This window comes from Leptosomus discolor, chromosome 21 (genome assembly GCF_034619465.1).
Source record: "Leptosomus discolor isolate bLepDis1 chromosome 21, bLepDis1.hap2, whole genome shotgun sequence".
NCBI lineage: Eukaryota > Metazoa > Chordata > Aves > Leptosomiformes > Leptosomidae > Leptosomus > Leptosomus discolor.
In genome coordinates, this window is record NC_141411.1 from 7,512,622 (window position 1) to 7,525,847 (window position 13,226).

The window sequence follows — 13,226 nt, forward strand, 5'->3', positions numbered from 1 at the left end:
AACAAAACAACAATTTATTCCTCTCATGTTCCCATCTGAAAAGGAGGAACCCCCATGCACCTGCTGAGTGCCTGGCTGGGCTGGCATCCCCCTCCTGTGGCTGACACAGAGCCAGTCTGTGCCCCCGTGACATCACTTCAGACCAGCTGAGCATCACCACCTACCACAAGACACATGCGTGCGCTACAATGCACACTCGCACATGGGAACATCTTACTCATGAAAAAATATATCTGTACATTCATTCTGTGCTTTTTTTTTTTCTCTTACATAAATTAGAAGCTACTTTGGGGGAAAAGGCCTGTTTCCAGATACAGGCAGCTGGGGTGGAAATGCAGAGGCCCTGCTGTCCCCAGTCCTCTCCCTGCTGAGGGCTCTCTGGCGCCAGGTAAAGCTCCACAACGTTCCCATCTTCTCTTAGCAGGTGCCACACTGAGAAGCTGCTGCACTTGAGAGGCCTCACCCATCCCACGCGGAGCAAACAGGATGGTGGGCGCCTTCAGCACAGTGCAAGCAGTGATGGGGGAGGATCCCGTAGCTGGGACAAAGTCTGACCACGGTGAGACGGTGGTGCTGCCCCTCTGCCTGGGCAGGGGGTGGGTGACAGCAGGAGACCTGCTGGGTTCTCACTGCAGTGCCAGCTGCCACTTGAACTTCTCTTCCCCTTTGCATTTGTCCAGGCTTTGAAACAGCCAAAGTCGCTGTGACTCGAGTCAGAGGTACGAATCCAGCAAGGGAAATAACGGTTTACAACAACCTACTGGAGCCAAAATATTAGCTTTAAACACTTCAGTGCTGGAAGTCACCAGCACACATGAGCGTGCCCATGCTCGGGTCGGAGTTTCACACGCTGCACAGGGCAGCAGCTTCCAGATATGGCTGCAGGCAAAGCTTCCTGCCAAGGAGTCCAGCTCGGGGCTGTCCCCAAGGGGCTTGTCAGACCCCGGCTCAACCAGGACTCCTACAGCTCCTTGTTCCTGTTGAGCACCTCCTCCTCCTTCCAGCCGCTGGAGTTCTTCCCAAACTTGTACACCAGTCGTCGGCCATCAACTCTCTCCAGGATCTCTCGTTTGTAGTAGTATCTGGAGGAGATGGAGGTGGAATCAGGGCTCTGGATGCAGCCCTGCATGCTGGGGAGCTGCTGTGGTGGATCAAGGCTGAGCCCTGGTGGGTCTGACCCAGCCCCGTGGGGCAGGTCCCCCTCTGGGGACAGGGGAGGGCACTCACCGCATGGCTCGGCTCAGCTTTTCGTAGGTCATGCTGCTGTTTTTCTTCTTTTGGCCCCAGAGCTGAGCCACTGCCTCTGAGCGCAGGAACTTGAAGACGCCCTCGCGCCGGTCCTCCCACTTCATCAGCCCCTCATTCAGCTCAGGGTGGATCAGGATGTCCCGGATGAACTCCCACAGGTGGGTACCTCTCGGGGCTGGAAGAGGAGAACAAGCTTTGTAGCAGGAAAGATCCTGCAGGTCCCTGCACTTTGGATCTCCCTAAAGCCCCCTGCCAAGGGGCATGGCCAGCAGACATGGCCCTTCCTCCCATCTCCCCCCACGGAGCCAAGCTCAGGGGAGGCAGTCCCCGCTCCCAGGCTGGAGGGTCCACGTACAGTGCTTGCTCTTCCGGCTCTCCAGGCAGTCTCTGCTCTCCTTGCCGAGTTTTCGGGGCCGTCCCCGTTTCCGCTTGCCATGTTTGCTGTCCCCTTTCTTGCTCCCTGCAAAGCCATCTGTGCACACAGATAAGGGGACATGTCATGCTGTGCAGAGCCTGCTGCGTGTCAGGTCCCCCTTTCCTGGGCACAGAGATGCCCTCCCCAGGAGGAGCAGGAGAAATCAGGAGAGAGCTGGTTGGGGCAGGGGGAGAGATCAGGGGCTGCGCCCTCTTTTCAGGCCCAGGTACCAGGGAACCATCCCCTGAAAGCAGGGTCTCCCCATTCCCTCCAGCCTTGTCCCACCCTCATCCATGCCACCACGCTTAGGGCAGCACGCTGTTTGTTCCCCAAACCTTACTGCTTCCTTGCACTCCCAATGTCCCCAGTATCATCACCAGCTGGGATCAATACTGGACACAGCTTCCAGTGCCCAGGATCTCTGGCTGCAGCCCTCACGCAGCCGCCACCACCTACCCCTTGCCACCAAGCTCACTGCTGCCCTCGCTACCCCAGCTCTGCCCCAGAGCCTCCACCATCACCATGCTCAACATGGAGAAACAGACCCATAGCGCACAGAAAACCAGTCCCCTCCCTCCTTCCCAGTGTGGGGATGGATGTTCAGGTGTTGTCCCTACACCACTGCCAGATGGGATGTTCTCTGCAGCTGCTGGAAGTCCCCAGGAGCCAGCCCTCGTCTCCCAGCTCCCCGTGGGAAGCAAACAACTCACCATCAGGGAACAGCTTTGCTTCCACAGGGTCGAGGTCAAGGTCACTTCCACCGGAGTCCTGAGAGTTGGGGCTGTGGGACATCACAGGCCCTGAGAGGCAAAGGAACAGGGCTCAGACCACCAGCTGCTGGTGTCTGGAGATGTGTCCCCCTGGGATCTTCCCCGCTTCCCCCCACCCCAGGCCCCTTGGCAGTGGGGCAGTTCCCCACTGATCTCCCAGATCAGTACAAGCAGAGGGAGCTTTTTGCAGGGCAAAATACTGACCTGAGATATCGGAGCTGCCTGGGGACACGGCAGCAGGCAAGTAGGTGAAGTCTGTGGATAGGAAAGGGTGTGTGGGCTTCATGTCCTCCAAGGAGTCCTTGGCACAGGGATTTCCCAGCTCTGGAAGGGGCAGAGATGGGAAGAAGGGCTCAGGTCTGCCTGCACCAGCACTTCATCCATGGGGAAAAGGCTTGGCCAGGGCCCCTCTCTTACCCAGGTGGCTGGAGTCCAGGGAGGTCTCTTGGGAAGTCACATCCTCTTTTTCCAGCAAGTCAATGATCCAGTTCAGCTCATCGGAGGCTGCAGGGGTGGGGGGACTGGGGTTAGCGACGCCTATTTGGTATGGAAGGGAACAGTGTATACTGGGAGCTGAGCCCAGCCCTGCCTAGGCTCTGGTCTGTGCCCCCATGTCCCCCTGTGCAGCCTCCCGAGTGCAGCATTCACCAGGCAGCCCTCCTGCCTGGGAAGCAGCAGGTCCTGGGCTGGTGGAGGGGGCAGTTCTCAGCCTCATGCTTCAAGCTGCCAGGCCTGGGGAAGGAGGGGACGTTGGGACACTCACTGATCTCGTGCAGGCGGTCGTAGAGCTCGTCCCCCAAGGGCCCAAAGATGAGGCGCATCTGGTCTCTGGTGCAGTGGCAGAGCGTGTGCCCATCCATGTTGCAGCAGGAGAAGTCGATGGCGCTGGCATCATACTTGTTCTTCTCCACGTGATAGCTGATCCACTCCAGCACCTGCACCTTGGTCCAGAAGTACGGGAGCTCACTGAACCACTCCGGCTTGTCTGCAAGGGACAGAGAGCGGGGCTCAGGGTGTGCCAGCGCTGGGTGCAGTTGGGCACCAGGTCCAGTTCCATGGCGATCACACAGGGCCCTCGGCTTGGAGGGTTATGGGACTACCAGGCTTAGTGCCTGCTCCCAAGTCACTGGCCTCGCTCTGCCCTGCTCCTGTCCTGGGGTACAGCAACGACCTGATGCCTCCCCTCCCACGCTGGTTTCGGTGCCATTTGTCCCATCCAACCTGGGATCCACCCTGCTGGTGTGTTCCCCATGCCTCCCGCAGGGCCACCCCGTGATGGTTCCACCAGTGGAGCGGGACCCTCGGTGCCAGGACTGCACTTCCACACCACTCTCCTGATAAGCCCTGGCAGCCCGCCCCCTGGGATGTGCTCAGGGAGGAGACCAGTGAGTCCCTCTTTCCACGTACACATCTGATATGCTCCAAGCAGCCAAGCCTTGTGCCACCCAGGGTCTACTCCAGCAACACTGTACCCAACACACCCCTGGGGACACTGAGGCCTGGTGCAAGCTGTTGACCTGCCCCAGGTGGGGCCAGGACCTCACAACGCTCTTCCAAGCCAGCTGCACTGCCTTGCTGCTGCCTTGCGTGCTGCCTTGCGTGCTGCCTCCCCTGTGCAGCCACCAGCTCCCCCAGTCCTACCTGTGCCCTGGGCCGGGGGCTGGCTGGTGGGGAGGCTCAGCCCCAGGGTGCCGTCGTCCCCAAGGTGTCCCAGCACGTCCAGGGGCGGCTGCACCTCCTCTGGCTGGTACATGGCGCTGATGTAGTTAGAGAAGATGTTGCTGATCTCACAAGATCCCGCCATCACGCTCTGTGCCAAGAGACGACAGTGAGCCCTGGCCCCGTGGAGGCAGCGCGGGGGGACACTTTATCCCGCAGCGCTCCCGGGGCCGGGCTGGGTGGGGCCGGGCGCTCCCTCCCGCCACCCTCCGTCCCCTCTCGGGTCACTTCTGCAGAAACACCCGCCCAGCGCCCGCCGGCCGGGGCTGGGGCCTGACTCACCGCCGCCCCGGGGGCCGGGAGCGAGGGAGGCTGGGCTGGCGCCACCCGGGGACACGGCGTGGCCCCTGCGTGCGGGAGGGCCCGTCCCCAGCGGCCTGGCCCCGCCGGTGGCGGCCGGCGCGGAGGGGCGGCGGGCAGGTGGCTGGCAGGGAAGGGCCCCTCCGTGGGGACGGGCGCTGCGGGGGTCTCAGCCGTCGAGCGCTCCCCCAGCCCCGCAGCAGGGCCGGGCCCGGCGCAGCCCCGCTGCCCCTCTGCCCGCCGGGGCCGGCAGCTCCGGTCCTCTCCACCAGTCGCAAGAAGCGCATCCCAGTCACTCTGCAGGCGGGAGGGGGCCAAGCCCCTGCCTGGCCCTCGCAGAAGAGCCAAATCTTGCCGTTCGCTTGACAAAACCTGGGGGGCCCTCCAGACCTCGCTGGGGCCCCCCCAAAGGGCTGGCAGCTTCGGTGGCAGAACAGGCGAGCGGCGAGAAAGGGCCAAGCGCATCCGCCGGGGAGCGCAAAGATGCGCGGGCGGGGGGAGCAAAGCGGCCGTCCTGGGCCGGGGGCCGTCAACAGGCCCCGGACGAAAAAGCTTGGGTACCTTCCGCGGTGGCAGTCCCAGGGGGAGCGGCTAATCCAGAGAGCGGCGAGGGGAGACGGAGCGCCCTGCCCGGCCGGCAGCCGCCGCTCCTGGGCCCGGGGAGGCTGGGGCCGATGGGCCAGCCCTGCCCCGCCGCCGCTTTTATAGCGAGGGCGGCGTAACGCGATCTGGCGGCCCGAGGGGAATTCCAGCCCGAAACGTTCATGCTCCCAGATCCAGGTGATTTGCATAATATGAACCACCGGGCCCCAGCCCAGCGCTGCCTTGCCGGGAAATCTGGGTTGGCCAGTTTAATCATTGTCAGAGCCCTTGCCCGGCCGGTGCCCACAGTTTCACCCACACCGGCTCCGCGGGGTGTTTTCTTCCCCGCCGTTTGCCCAGGTTGTGTTTGTTTGCTCGCAGCAGCAGGTTCACTCTCCTCCCGCTGCCAAGCAAACACACCCAGCGGGGCCGGAGCGAGCCCCGGGGGCTGCTTATCCGTCCCCAGGGCTCTGCCCTCGGCAAAGGGGCCGGGAACGCTGCCCTGGGCACCCACCCGGCCGTATGTGGCATCCCCCTTGCTTAGGAGGGCAGGCCAGCCCCGGCAGCCAGCGGGTGCTTGCATGGGTGCCTTGGCCACGGCTGGAGCGCAGGCTCAGTCACTCCCTGGTCTGGCACAGGCGCAGCTTCTCCAAGGGCGGGAGGAAGGACCCGCTGGCCAAGCTGGGCAGATGCTGGGAACGGGACTCAGGCAGGGATGGAACAGAGGACAAGGAGGTGCCCGAGTGTTGCTGCTCTCTGTTGGCATGGGTGGATTTTTGCCTGGGGGGTCGTCTGGGACAGGCTGCAGAGCTGTGATGGCCCATTCCCTGGCATTTCACAAGCGCCTGGCACAGGGGCAAGGGGCAAGGCAGGGCTGTGGGATGCATTTGAGGAATTACCTTCTGGTGGCTCTTGCCCCTCTGGCTCTTGGGCAGGGGTGCTTGGGACCCTGTCTGGATATGTTCCTGCTGATTTTAGCCCTGTGCTGGCAGAGGGGCCCCAGGCCAGTCCAAGCCAACAACTTGGCACCCATTTACCCAGTGCTGGTACTTTGCCAAGCCAGCCACATCCATGCCACACATGGGCTGGCACAAACGCAGGGCACTGTGTGAACAGGGCAGACCCTGGCATCACACAGTCACCTCTAGGTCCCTGTCACATCAAACTAGTGCCTGGCGACAAATCATCTCATGTAACAAGGTGGTGACAGACTATGGCTAACATGGATGCTCTACCTTGGACCATGGGCCAGCAAGGGCAGGGTGGCTGTGTGCCCCATCCCCCTTGCCACGTCACCCTGGCATGCCATGCCATGCTGTGGCCCCAGGGCAGGCAGGGCCAGCGTGCCAGCCAGGAGGCACTGGGTCACGCTAGCTGATCACCTGCCCCAGCTTCATTCCTCCGTGGCACAGTCACAAGTGCTGGGTGCTGCCAGGCCCTTTTGTGTCCTGGGCACAGCACCCCACAGCTCACAGGGACACCCGGCAGCGGCCCCTGCCACTGCTGTCAAGGGGCAAGCCAAGCCCACCTGGGAAAACACTGGTGCTGGGCAGGCACAGAGCCTTAAGCCCGTGTTCAAGGTGGGTGCTGAGCCCAGAGCTCCACTGTGGTCACCTGGCTGGGCTTCCAGGGCTTGTGGTTAGAAATCTGCCCCTGGGGAAGCTTTTTCCACTCACTGCTGAAATGCAGATATCTCCGGAGCAGAGTGGGACATGACAGCTCTGCGCTGTACCCTGGGCCACAAGCCAAGAGATGATGGGGAGGACACGTAGCATTTAGGAGTCTCCTCTCTATGTCCTGCCCAGCCCACCCATGGCTCTCCTTCACCCCGGGGGATTTGATTGGGTGCCTGATGGGGCTCTGTGTCATGAACCACATTGAGCATCCCCTTTCCCAGGTCTCCCTTCTCTGCAGACGCACAGCAGATGCTGGGGAAGTGCCATGTTCAGTCCATGCACCCGGCTACACTACCAATGGGAGAGGTGCGCTCAGTGGGTGACACCCCCCAGCCCGTTACGTGTGCCTGACATGCTGGGAGCCCTCCAGGTTCTCCTGGGACCCAGCCTGCCCCCTTCCTTCCCCTTGTGCTTGAGAGCCAGGAGGCCAGCAAACCTGAGCAATCCTCCCCAACACCCTGCAGGCACCCTCCAGCTTTACTGACCTGGAGAAACAGACCTTCCTGCCCATCTGCCCGACCAATGTGCCACAGCCCAGGCCCTCTAATAGTCTGTGGGGAGAAGATCACTCCCTAAGGATGCTGAGACACTGTGCTGGGAGCATGGGAGAGCACAAGCCTCTCCTGGGATGTCTGCATGCCCTCCCCAGAGCCACAGGACACCAGCAAACTGCTGGATGGCGTCCATGGTACCCTCCACTGCTGGGGAGGAGCCACAGCACTGATGAGCTCAGGGCAACTCTTTGAGCCTGAGGATGGGTGGCAGAAGGCTGCCACAATCTCATTACCAGAGCCAGTGACTCCCAGGGATGTGTCCCTGCTCTCCCCTTGCTGCTGGTCCAAGCTCCCAGGGCACTTTCAGGCATGTGGGAAGCACGGCACTGGGTGCTGCCAGCCCAGGCTTGGTGTCTTGCTGCAAAGACAAGAGGTGGTCATGAGTTTGGAGTGAGTTGGTGACACGAGGGCCAGCAAGAAAAGGTGTCTGTGGTGCAGAGAGCGGCTGGGACACCAGGTGGGAGGGGGATGTTACTGATGTCACCTGCCCTGCCAGGAGTAATTTGGCCCATGATACCCCCACATTTATTGCCCCACAGATCCTGTTTGCCCTGGCAGCACCGTGGTGTGGCTGTGGGTACCGAGCATCTCATCGAGACAAGCCATGGCACAGGCAGAGGGTGACACAGGACACAGTTCTGGCACTGGTATGGCTCTGGGCACCAGCAGCCGTCTAGAGACACCGTTCGGGCTGGACCGCCACCGCTCTGGGGATGAGCAGTGCGAGGCGTGTTTTGAGCCCGGGGCCGGGGAAGGGTCCCCAGCTCCCACTCTGTGGCAGCAGCGGGGTGTGGGGTGCCCCATGTGCGTTTGGGGTGGTCGGTGCGGGCACAGCCTGTGGCTGGCGGCTCCCCGCTCAGCGGCTCTGTCCGACCAGTTTAACCAGTGCAGGCTAGCTGGGAAAGAGAAAGTGGAGGTTGCTGGGGCTGAGGCCCTGCCCTGCTGAGTTGGGGGTACAGTTCGCTGCCCCCCTCACCGCCCTGCAGCAGCTGGGGTTGGGGCAGGTTGGCAGCCCAGCGTCTGGGGGGGGGCACGGGTGGGTGCCACCACCGGTCACCTCTGGGCGCTCAGCGGGCACCACACGCTGGCACCGGGGTCACACCCCACCCACACACCTGCATCCCCCACCCCAGCGTCCCCCACGGCGCAGCCCGGGGCGGGGGTTCCCCCCTGCACCCAACTCCAGCAGCTCTGCCCAGCCCCGGGCTCCCCTGTCACGCAGCCGGCGCTGCCACCTGCTGGCTGTTCCCAAGGCCACCGCGCCCCTCAGCACGGCAGGGGCGGACGCCTGGCGACCGCAGGGAGTCCTTGTCCCCGAAGACTCCCAGCCCCAGGAGAGCCGAGGGGCGTGCGACCGGGCAGGCGTGTGGGCAACCACCGAGGGCAGGAGGCGACAGAGCCCCTGCCCCACAGCGCCTTCTGGCAGCCCCAGGGCCCTGCCAGCCGGGGGACCTGGGGACCCCTCGGGGTGGGGATGTGTGTGGGTGTGTGATGCGATGCTGCCGGGTTGGGATGCTCTGATTTCTGCGGGGGTTGGTTCTGGCTTGAGACTGCCCGGTTGGACGCCTTTCTCCCCTCCTCCTCCTCGCCAGGAGAGGGGCAGAGCCAGCCCGGCTGGGTCTGTGATTCCTCCACCTCGGCCCCTTAAGTTCCCCCAGGGCCATCACATCTGCCCTGCCCGAGGACCCGGTGCCTGTAAGGACGCCGGTCACCTTCTCACTACACGCAGCATCAGGTCTCCCAGCCTTTCCTCCAGCCCCTTTGCCAGGTTCATCAGGGCGGGAGGGGCAGTTCCTGGCTGTGCTTGTTCCCTCTTCAAAGTCATCTCTGCTCTGTCACTTCATCTCCGTACATTTTATTTGTGAAGACAAAAAGGCAAGGAACAAACACAGCCATTGAAAAACCATGTACATCATGAGACCGAAATAACTTACACTATTTACAGGAACACATCGAGGTATAAAATATATGTACACACCTTGTCCTCTGACAAACCCAGACCGCTGGGTTGGGCCGCACGACTCAGCAGAGAGAAAAAAAAAAAAAAAGCCTTCAGAAGAGTTGGCCTCTAGAAAACAGCTCCAAGCAAGAAAAGGCACCTGCTATTTGCGACGCTTGTGCAGCGGGAAGGGGTGATGGAGCAGGCGACATGACGCTGCAGCTGCCCGAGCCCTGGTGCAGGGCTGGACCAGAGGGTACTGGGTGGTCCCAGGACCTGGGGGATGCAGACAGCTAGCAGGTACCAGGGACAGAGCTGTTATGGATGAGGGGACAAGCCCCTGGGGCAGGAGGAAGGTGCAGGGCTGTGCTTTTCTGGGGGTGAGGCTCAGGAGGCCAGGTCAGGGCCTGGGGAGTCAGGGCTGTGCAGGGCTCCCTCCCAGTTACAGCTGGAGCACCATGCAGCAGGTGGAGGGGTCAGGGATCCCCTTCCCTCCCCAGGAGGGTGAAGAGGGCTGCGGAGGGCAGGCAGCCCGCAGGATGAAGCAAAGCTCCAGTAAGCCTGCTGAAAAGCAAGCAGGAGCCCTGTGCTCTGCAGGGGTCGTACCTGGACCCCATCCAGCACAGGACAGAAGGACTGGGACAGGGGCAGTGAGAGAGCACCCTAGGGAGCAGGCACTGGTTCTGCAGTACCAAGGCAGGAGGCAGCATCTAAGACCCCAAAAAAGCTGTGCTGGGAGGTACTGGGGGAGGACAGAACCCTGGTGCTCCAGCTGCTCACAGCTGGCTGGACTGGGAGCTGCACCACCACCTGTCCTTTTGTGCTATAAGAGCTGTGGGTGCCAGGGAGAGGGCAGTGCCCAGGCACCCTGGGGGGGCTCACAGTGGTTCAGGGGCCCAGTACTTTTGGGGTCCTGAGTCATCTCCACCCCTCATGTGCAAAGCTCAGCGCTAGGCCAGCACTACACCCTCAGCAGAGGCTGGAGCTGGCCCCTGTGTGCTGGAGGGAGAAGACCCACGGAGCAAGAGGCAGGGCCCAGGGACAAAAGCAGCACCCTGTGATTTGAGGAAGGGAAGGACCTCCCTGGTCTGCAGGTACCATCATACCCTTGGCACAAACCAAGGCACCCAGGGGCAAAGCAAAATGAGGTGCATGGTGTGAAGGCAGCTCCAAACTGTCCCTGCAATGGAGGGACTGGCAGAGGGGCTCAGGGACCACAAAAAGGGACTTAAGCTATGCAGCCGTGCAAGCCCCGAGCGCCAGGGGAGCACCTCAGCACAGCGCAAAAGGACGAAACAGCTCACCTGCTTCCCCAGGCAGGCACACAGCCCCCACCATCACCCCCAGCCCCACCGCCACCAGGGTTGTCCACAGCCGTACTCTGAAGGACCAGCGTCCAAGGGGCTACACATGCTAGACCACCTGCATGTTGGGACCTTGTGCTTTAGTGTTTGGGGGAACCTGTCCCACCCCCCCCAAAACTGACAGTGTGGCTCAGAGGTGCGAGCCCCTTCCCCAACCCCATTGTGCCAGGCGAGCAGACACTTATCCTGCAGGCCTTATCCTGCCCCAAATAGGGGTTAGTCTGGGGGCTCCAGGGTCATCCTGGTTTATGTTTAGTGCGTGGGACAGGATCTAGATTCAACTATGTTTTGGGGGTGAAAAAAAAAAAAAAAAAAATCAAACATCACACATGAGAATCAATTTCTCTCACAGACTGCCCCCACCCTGCACAGAGGCTATTACAGCACCAGTTCCCTTCTGCTCCAGGCTGCCACCAAATTACAGCAGGCTCTGGAAACTAGGACCAGCCCATTCCAGTGATGTGCTTTGCATGGACATTTCCCAGACAAGAAGGGCTTCACTACATCCACAAAGACTATCTGTGAGAGCAGGGGCAGGAACACCGGTTGAGCTGAGCCATTCAGAGGTCTCTTTCCACCCTTTAAAGGGACAAGAGTGACCACTTCCAGGCTGCAAATCAAGCTAAAAACTAACGGCAACAATGCCGAGCCTCAGTCCAAGCATCCCACCAGCAACGGGAGCAAAATCTCAGTGTTGTGACTCAGCTGGGGGATCCTACTACAGAGGTGAGAGCTGGGAGCACAGGGGAGAGCAGGATGCTGGTCCTACTGTGCTGCCCAGGAGGACGCATGGAGGGGGGACATGAGAGGCGGCTCAGACATGCAGCAAGGTGGGGGTGAGGCCACATGTCCCCAGGACAAATTCAAGTGTCAAAACTGTAACAATAATTAAGAGAAGAAAAAACTGAAAACACAAACTCCCCACCCCATCCCCAAAACGAAACCCGATGACGACAGCACCCAGCTTGCACCGTGAGGTAGCTAAACCAGATCAACACCCGAGAAATGCTGTCCTGTGTGGGAAATACCAACCCACACAGACACTGAGACGTACAAACACACACACACAGACACACACAGAGTTATGGCATCACAGTCACCCCTCACATCAAAGACCTCCCTTTCCAGATGCTTGCTGCTGTGCCACAGCACCCAGCTCCCTCCACCTGCGGGCTGCGAAAGCCTTGAAGCCCCCTCAACGTGCTGTCAGATGTAGCAGGGAGGTGGATGCTCAACATCACCCAGGACTGGCCACTCAGCCCTGGGAAATTAAGCAGCAACTGCAGCCTGCACGCAGGAGGAAACTGGTGGCAAAAGGCAAGGCAGGTCTGACCCCAAGCCCCTCAAGAGCTTCAGCAGGGAGCAGCGGGAGATTCCAGGTCAGGCACTGGCAGATCTTGGTGCAGACACCGCTGCGTGTGGCACACCTACCTAGAGACAAACGCACCTGCACCCCTGCCAAGCAAAGGTTAAACTGGCTGAGGAACACAGGGAACCCTCTCCAAGACAAGGCTTCGAGGGCAACACCTCCCGCTCCCCCCACACGTGCGCGTGGAGGTGCTCAGTGCATTTTTATTTGCCCCCTCCAGCCCCACAGCCCAGAGCTGCCGGCTCCTCGCCTCCATGCAGCCACTGGTCCCAGGCTCTGCAGGGCTCGGCCACAATGACAAGGGACAGATTACTGTCCTGGGCGGGGCCACACCTACACATACCACCATGCCCTCCACCAAGACACGCCACTAGGATGGGTTTTCTCCCCCCTCCCCCCCCCTCCCCCCCCCCCCCCCCGGCAACCTCCCCATCAAAATCAATAGAGATGGTCCTGTCTTTCAGGATGTGGAGGAATTCCCATGCTCCACCTAGAATGGTTTTAACAAGGGCTGGTGGCAAATGATCTGGGGCTGGTCCACAAGTCACCGTGGCTGGAGAAAGCAGAGGGAAAACGGTCCGTGCTTTATAGGGCAGGTCCTGGAGCCCCTGGCCTTGGAGATCCCAGTTCAGTGCTAGTGGGATCACGTGGAAAAGTCCTTAAATTTGAGTTCAAACACTGCTTCTTCTGTGACCGAGGGGAAGTGAAAGCATATGAGGCAAGAGCACCAGTCCCAGGGTCTCCTCAGCCACCCCATGAGAAGCCCTGCCTGGACAGGGCACGAGATAGTCCAACGGGCCACAGGAGAGATGGAGAAAAGCTCCAGTGTAAGACCAGGCCTTGCCAACCCCTTGAACAGGAGAGAGGGAGCCTGGAGAATCTGCATCCTTAAGGAAAGACTCCCGGATGGAGCCCCCAGACTTTCATGGAGATTGGACTGTGCAAGATCATCCACTGCAGGATTGTCCTTCAAGCATGGGGTGAATCAGGGGACTTGTGTGAGACCAGTGTGTGCAACCCCTTCCTCACCCTGTTCCTGGCACAACTGACTCCAACCTGGCCTGTTCTCAAGCTGCTCCATGTCTTGCTGGGCCCTCTCTGGCTCCCAGATTCACAGGGGCCGAGGGGCCAAACCTGAGCTAGCCCCCTCCCAGGCAGAGGGGCTGAGAGCTGAGCCTGGGGGAAGGATTTACAGCTTCCAGCGATGGCAAAACAAGATGGGCCACAGGTGCAGGGTGACCAATTAAGCCCTGGCTTCTTTGCCTTGTAACCTCCATTCTTGCTTTGTTT

General features: G+C 60.8%; 1 protein-coding gene across 2 annotated transcripts; it reads right to left on the reverse strand.

The window, feature by feature from the left end:
- Positions 1–961: 961 nt before the first annotated feature.
- ELF3 (E74 like ETS transcription factor 3) lies at positions 962–4,237 on the reverse strand. 2 transcript variants are annotated; one of them, XM_086476588.1, is made up of 9 exons: positions 4,075–4,237; positions 3,197–3,418; positions 2,851–2,937; positions 2,638–2,757; positions 2,495–2,497; positions 2,374–2,463; positions 1,604–1,708; positions 1,228–1,423; positions 962–1,082 (listed from the first exon to the last, which is right to left on the reverse strand). In XM_086476588.1, the coding sequence occupies exons 1-9, from the start codon at positions 4,235–4,237 to the stop codon at positions 962–964; spliced, it is 1,107 nt and encodes a 368-aa protein (XP_086332714.1). The 2 variants fall into 2 exon arrangements, with proteins under 2 accessions (XP_086332714.1, XP_009956526.1); XM_009958224.2 differs by lacking the exon at positions 2,495–2,497 and having other exon boundaries at positions 1,604–1,720.
- Between the last annotated feature and the right edge of the window lie 8,989 nt (positions 4,238–13,226).

What these genes read in the sequence shown, in the direction of transcription:
- ELF3 (XM_009958224.2), bottom strand. Translation starts at nt 4,237, where the DNA reads ATGGCGGGATCTTGTGAGATCAGCAACATCTTCTCTAACTACATCAGC. An exon ending in GAGCCGGAAGAGCAAGCACT is followed by an intron (nt 1,424 to 1,603) that starts GTACGTGGACCC and finishes CTCCTCTTCCAG; the next exon opens with CCCCGAGAGGTACCCACCTG. An exon ending in AAGCTGAGCCGAGCCATGCG is followed by an intron (nt 1,083 to 1,227) that starts GTGAGTGCCCTC and finishes CATCTCCTCCAG; the next exon opens with ATACTACTACAAACGAGAGA.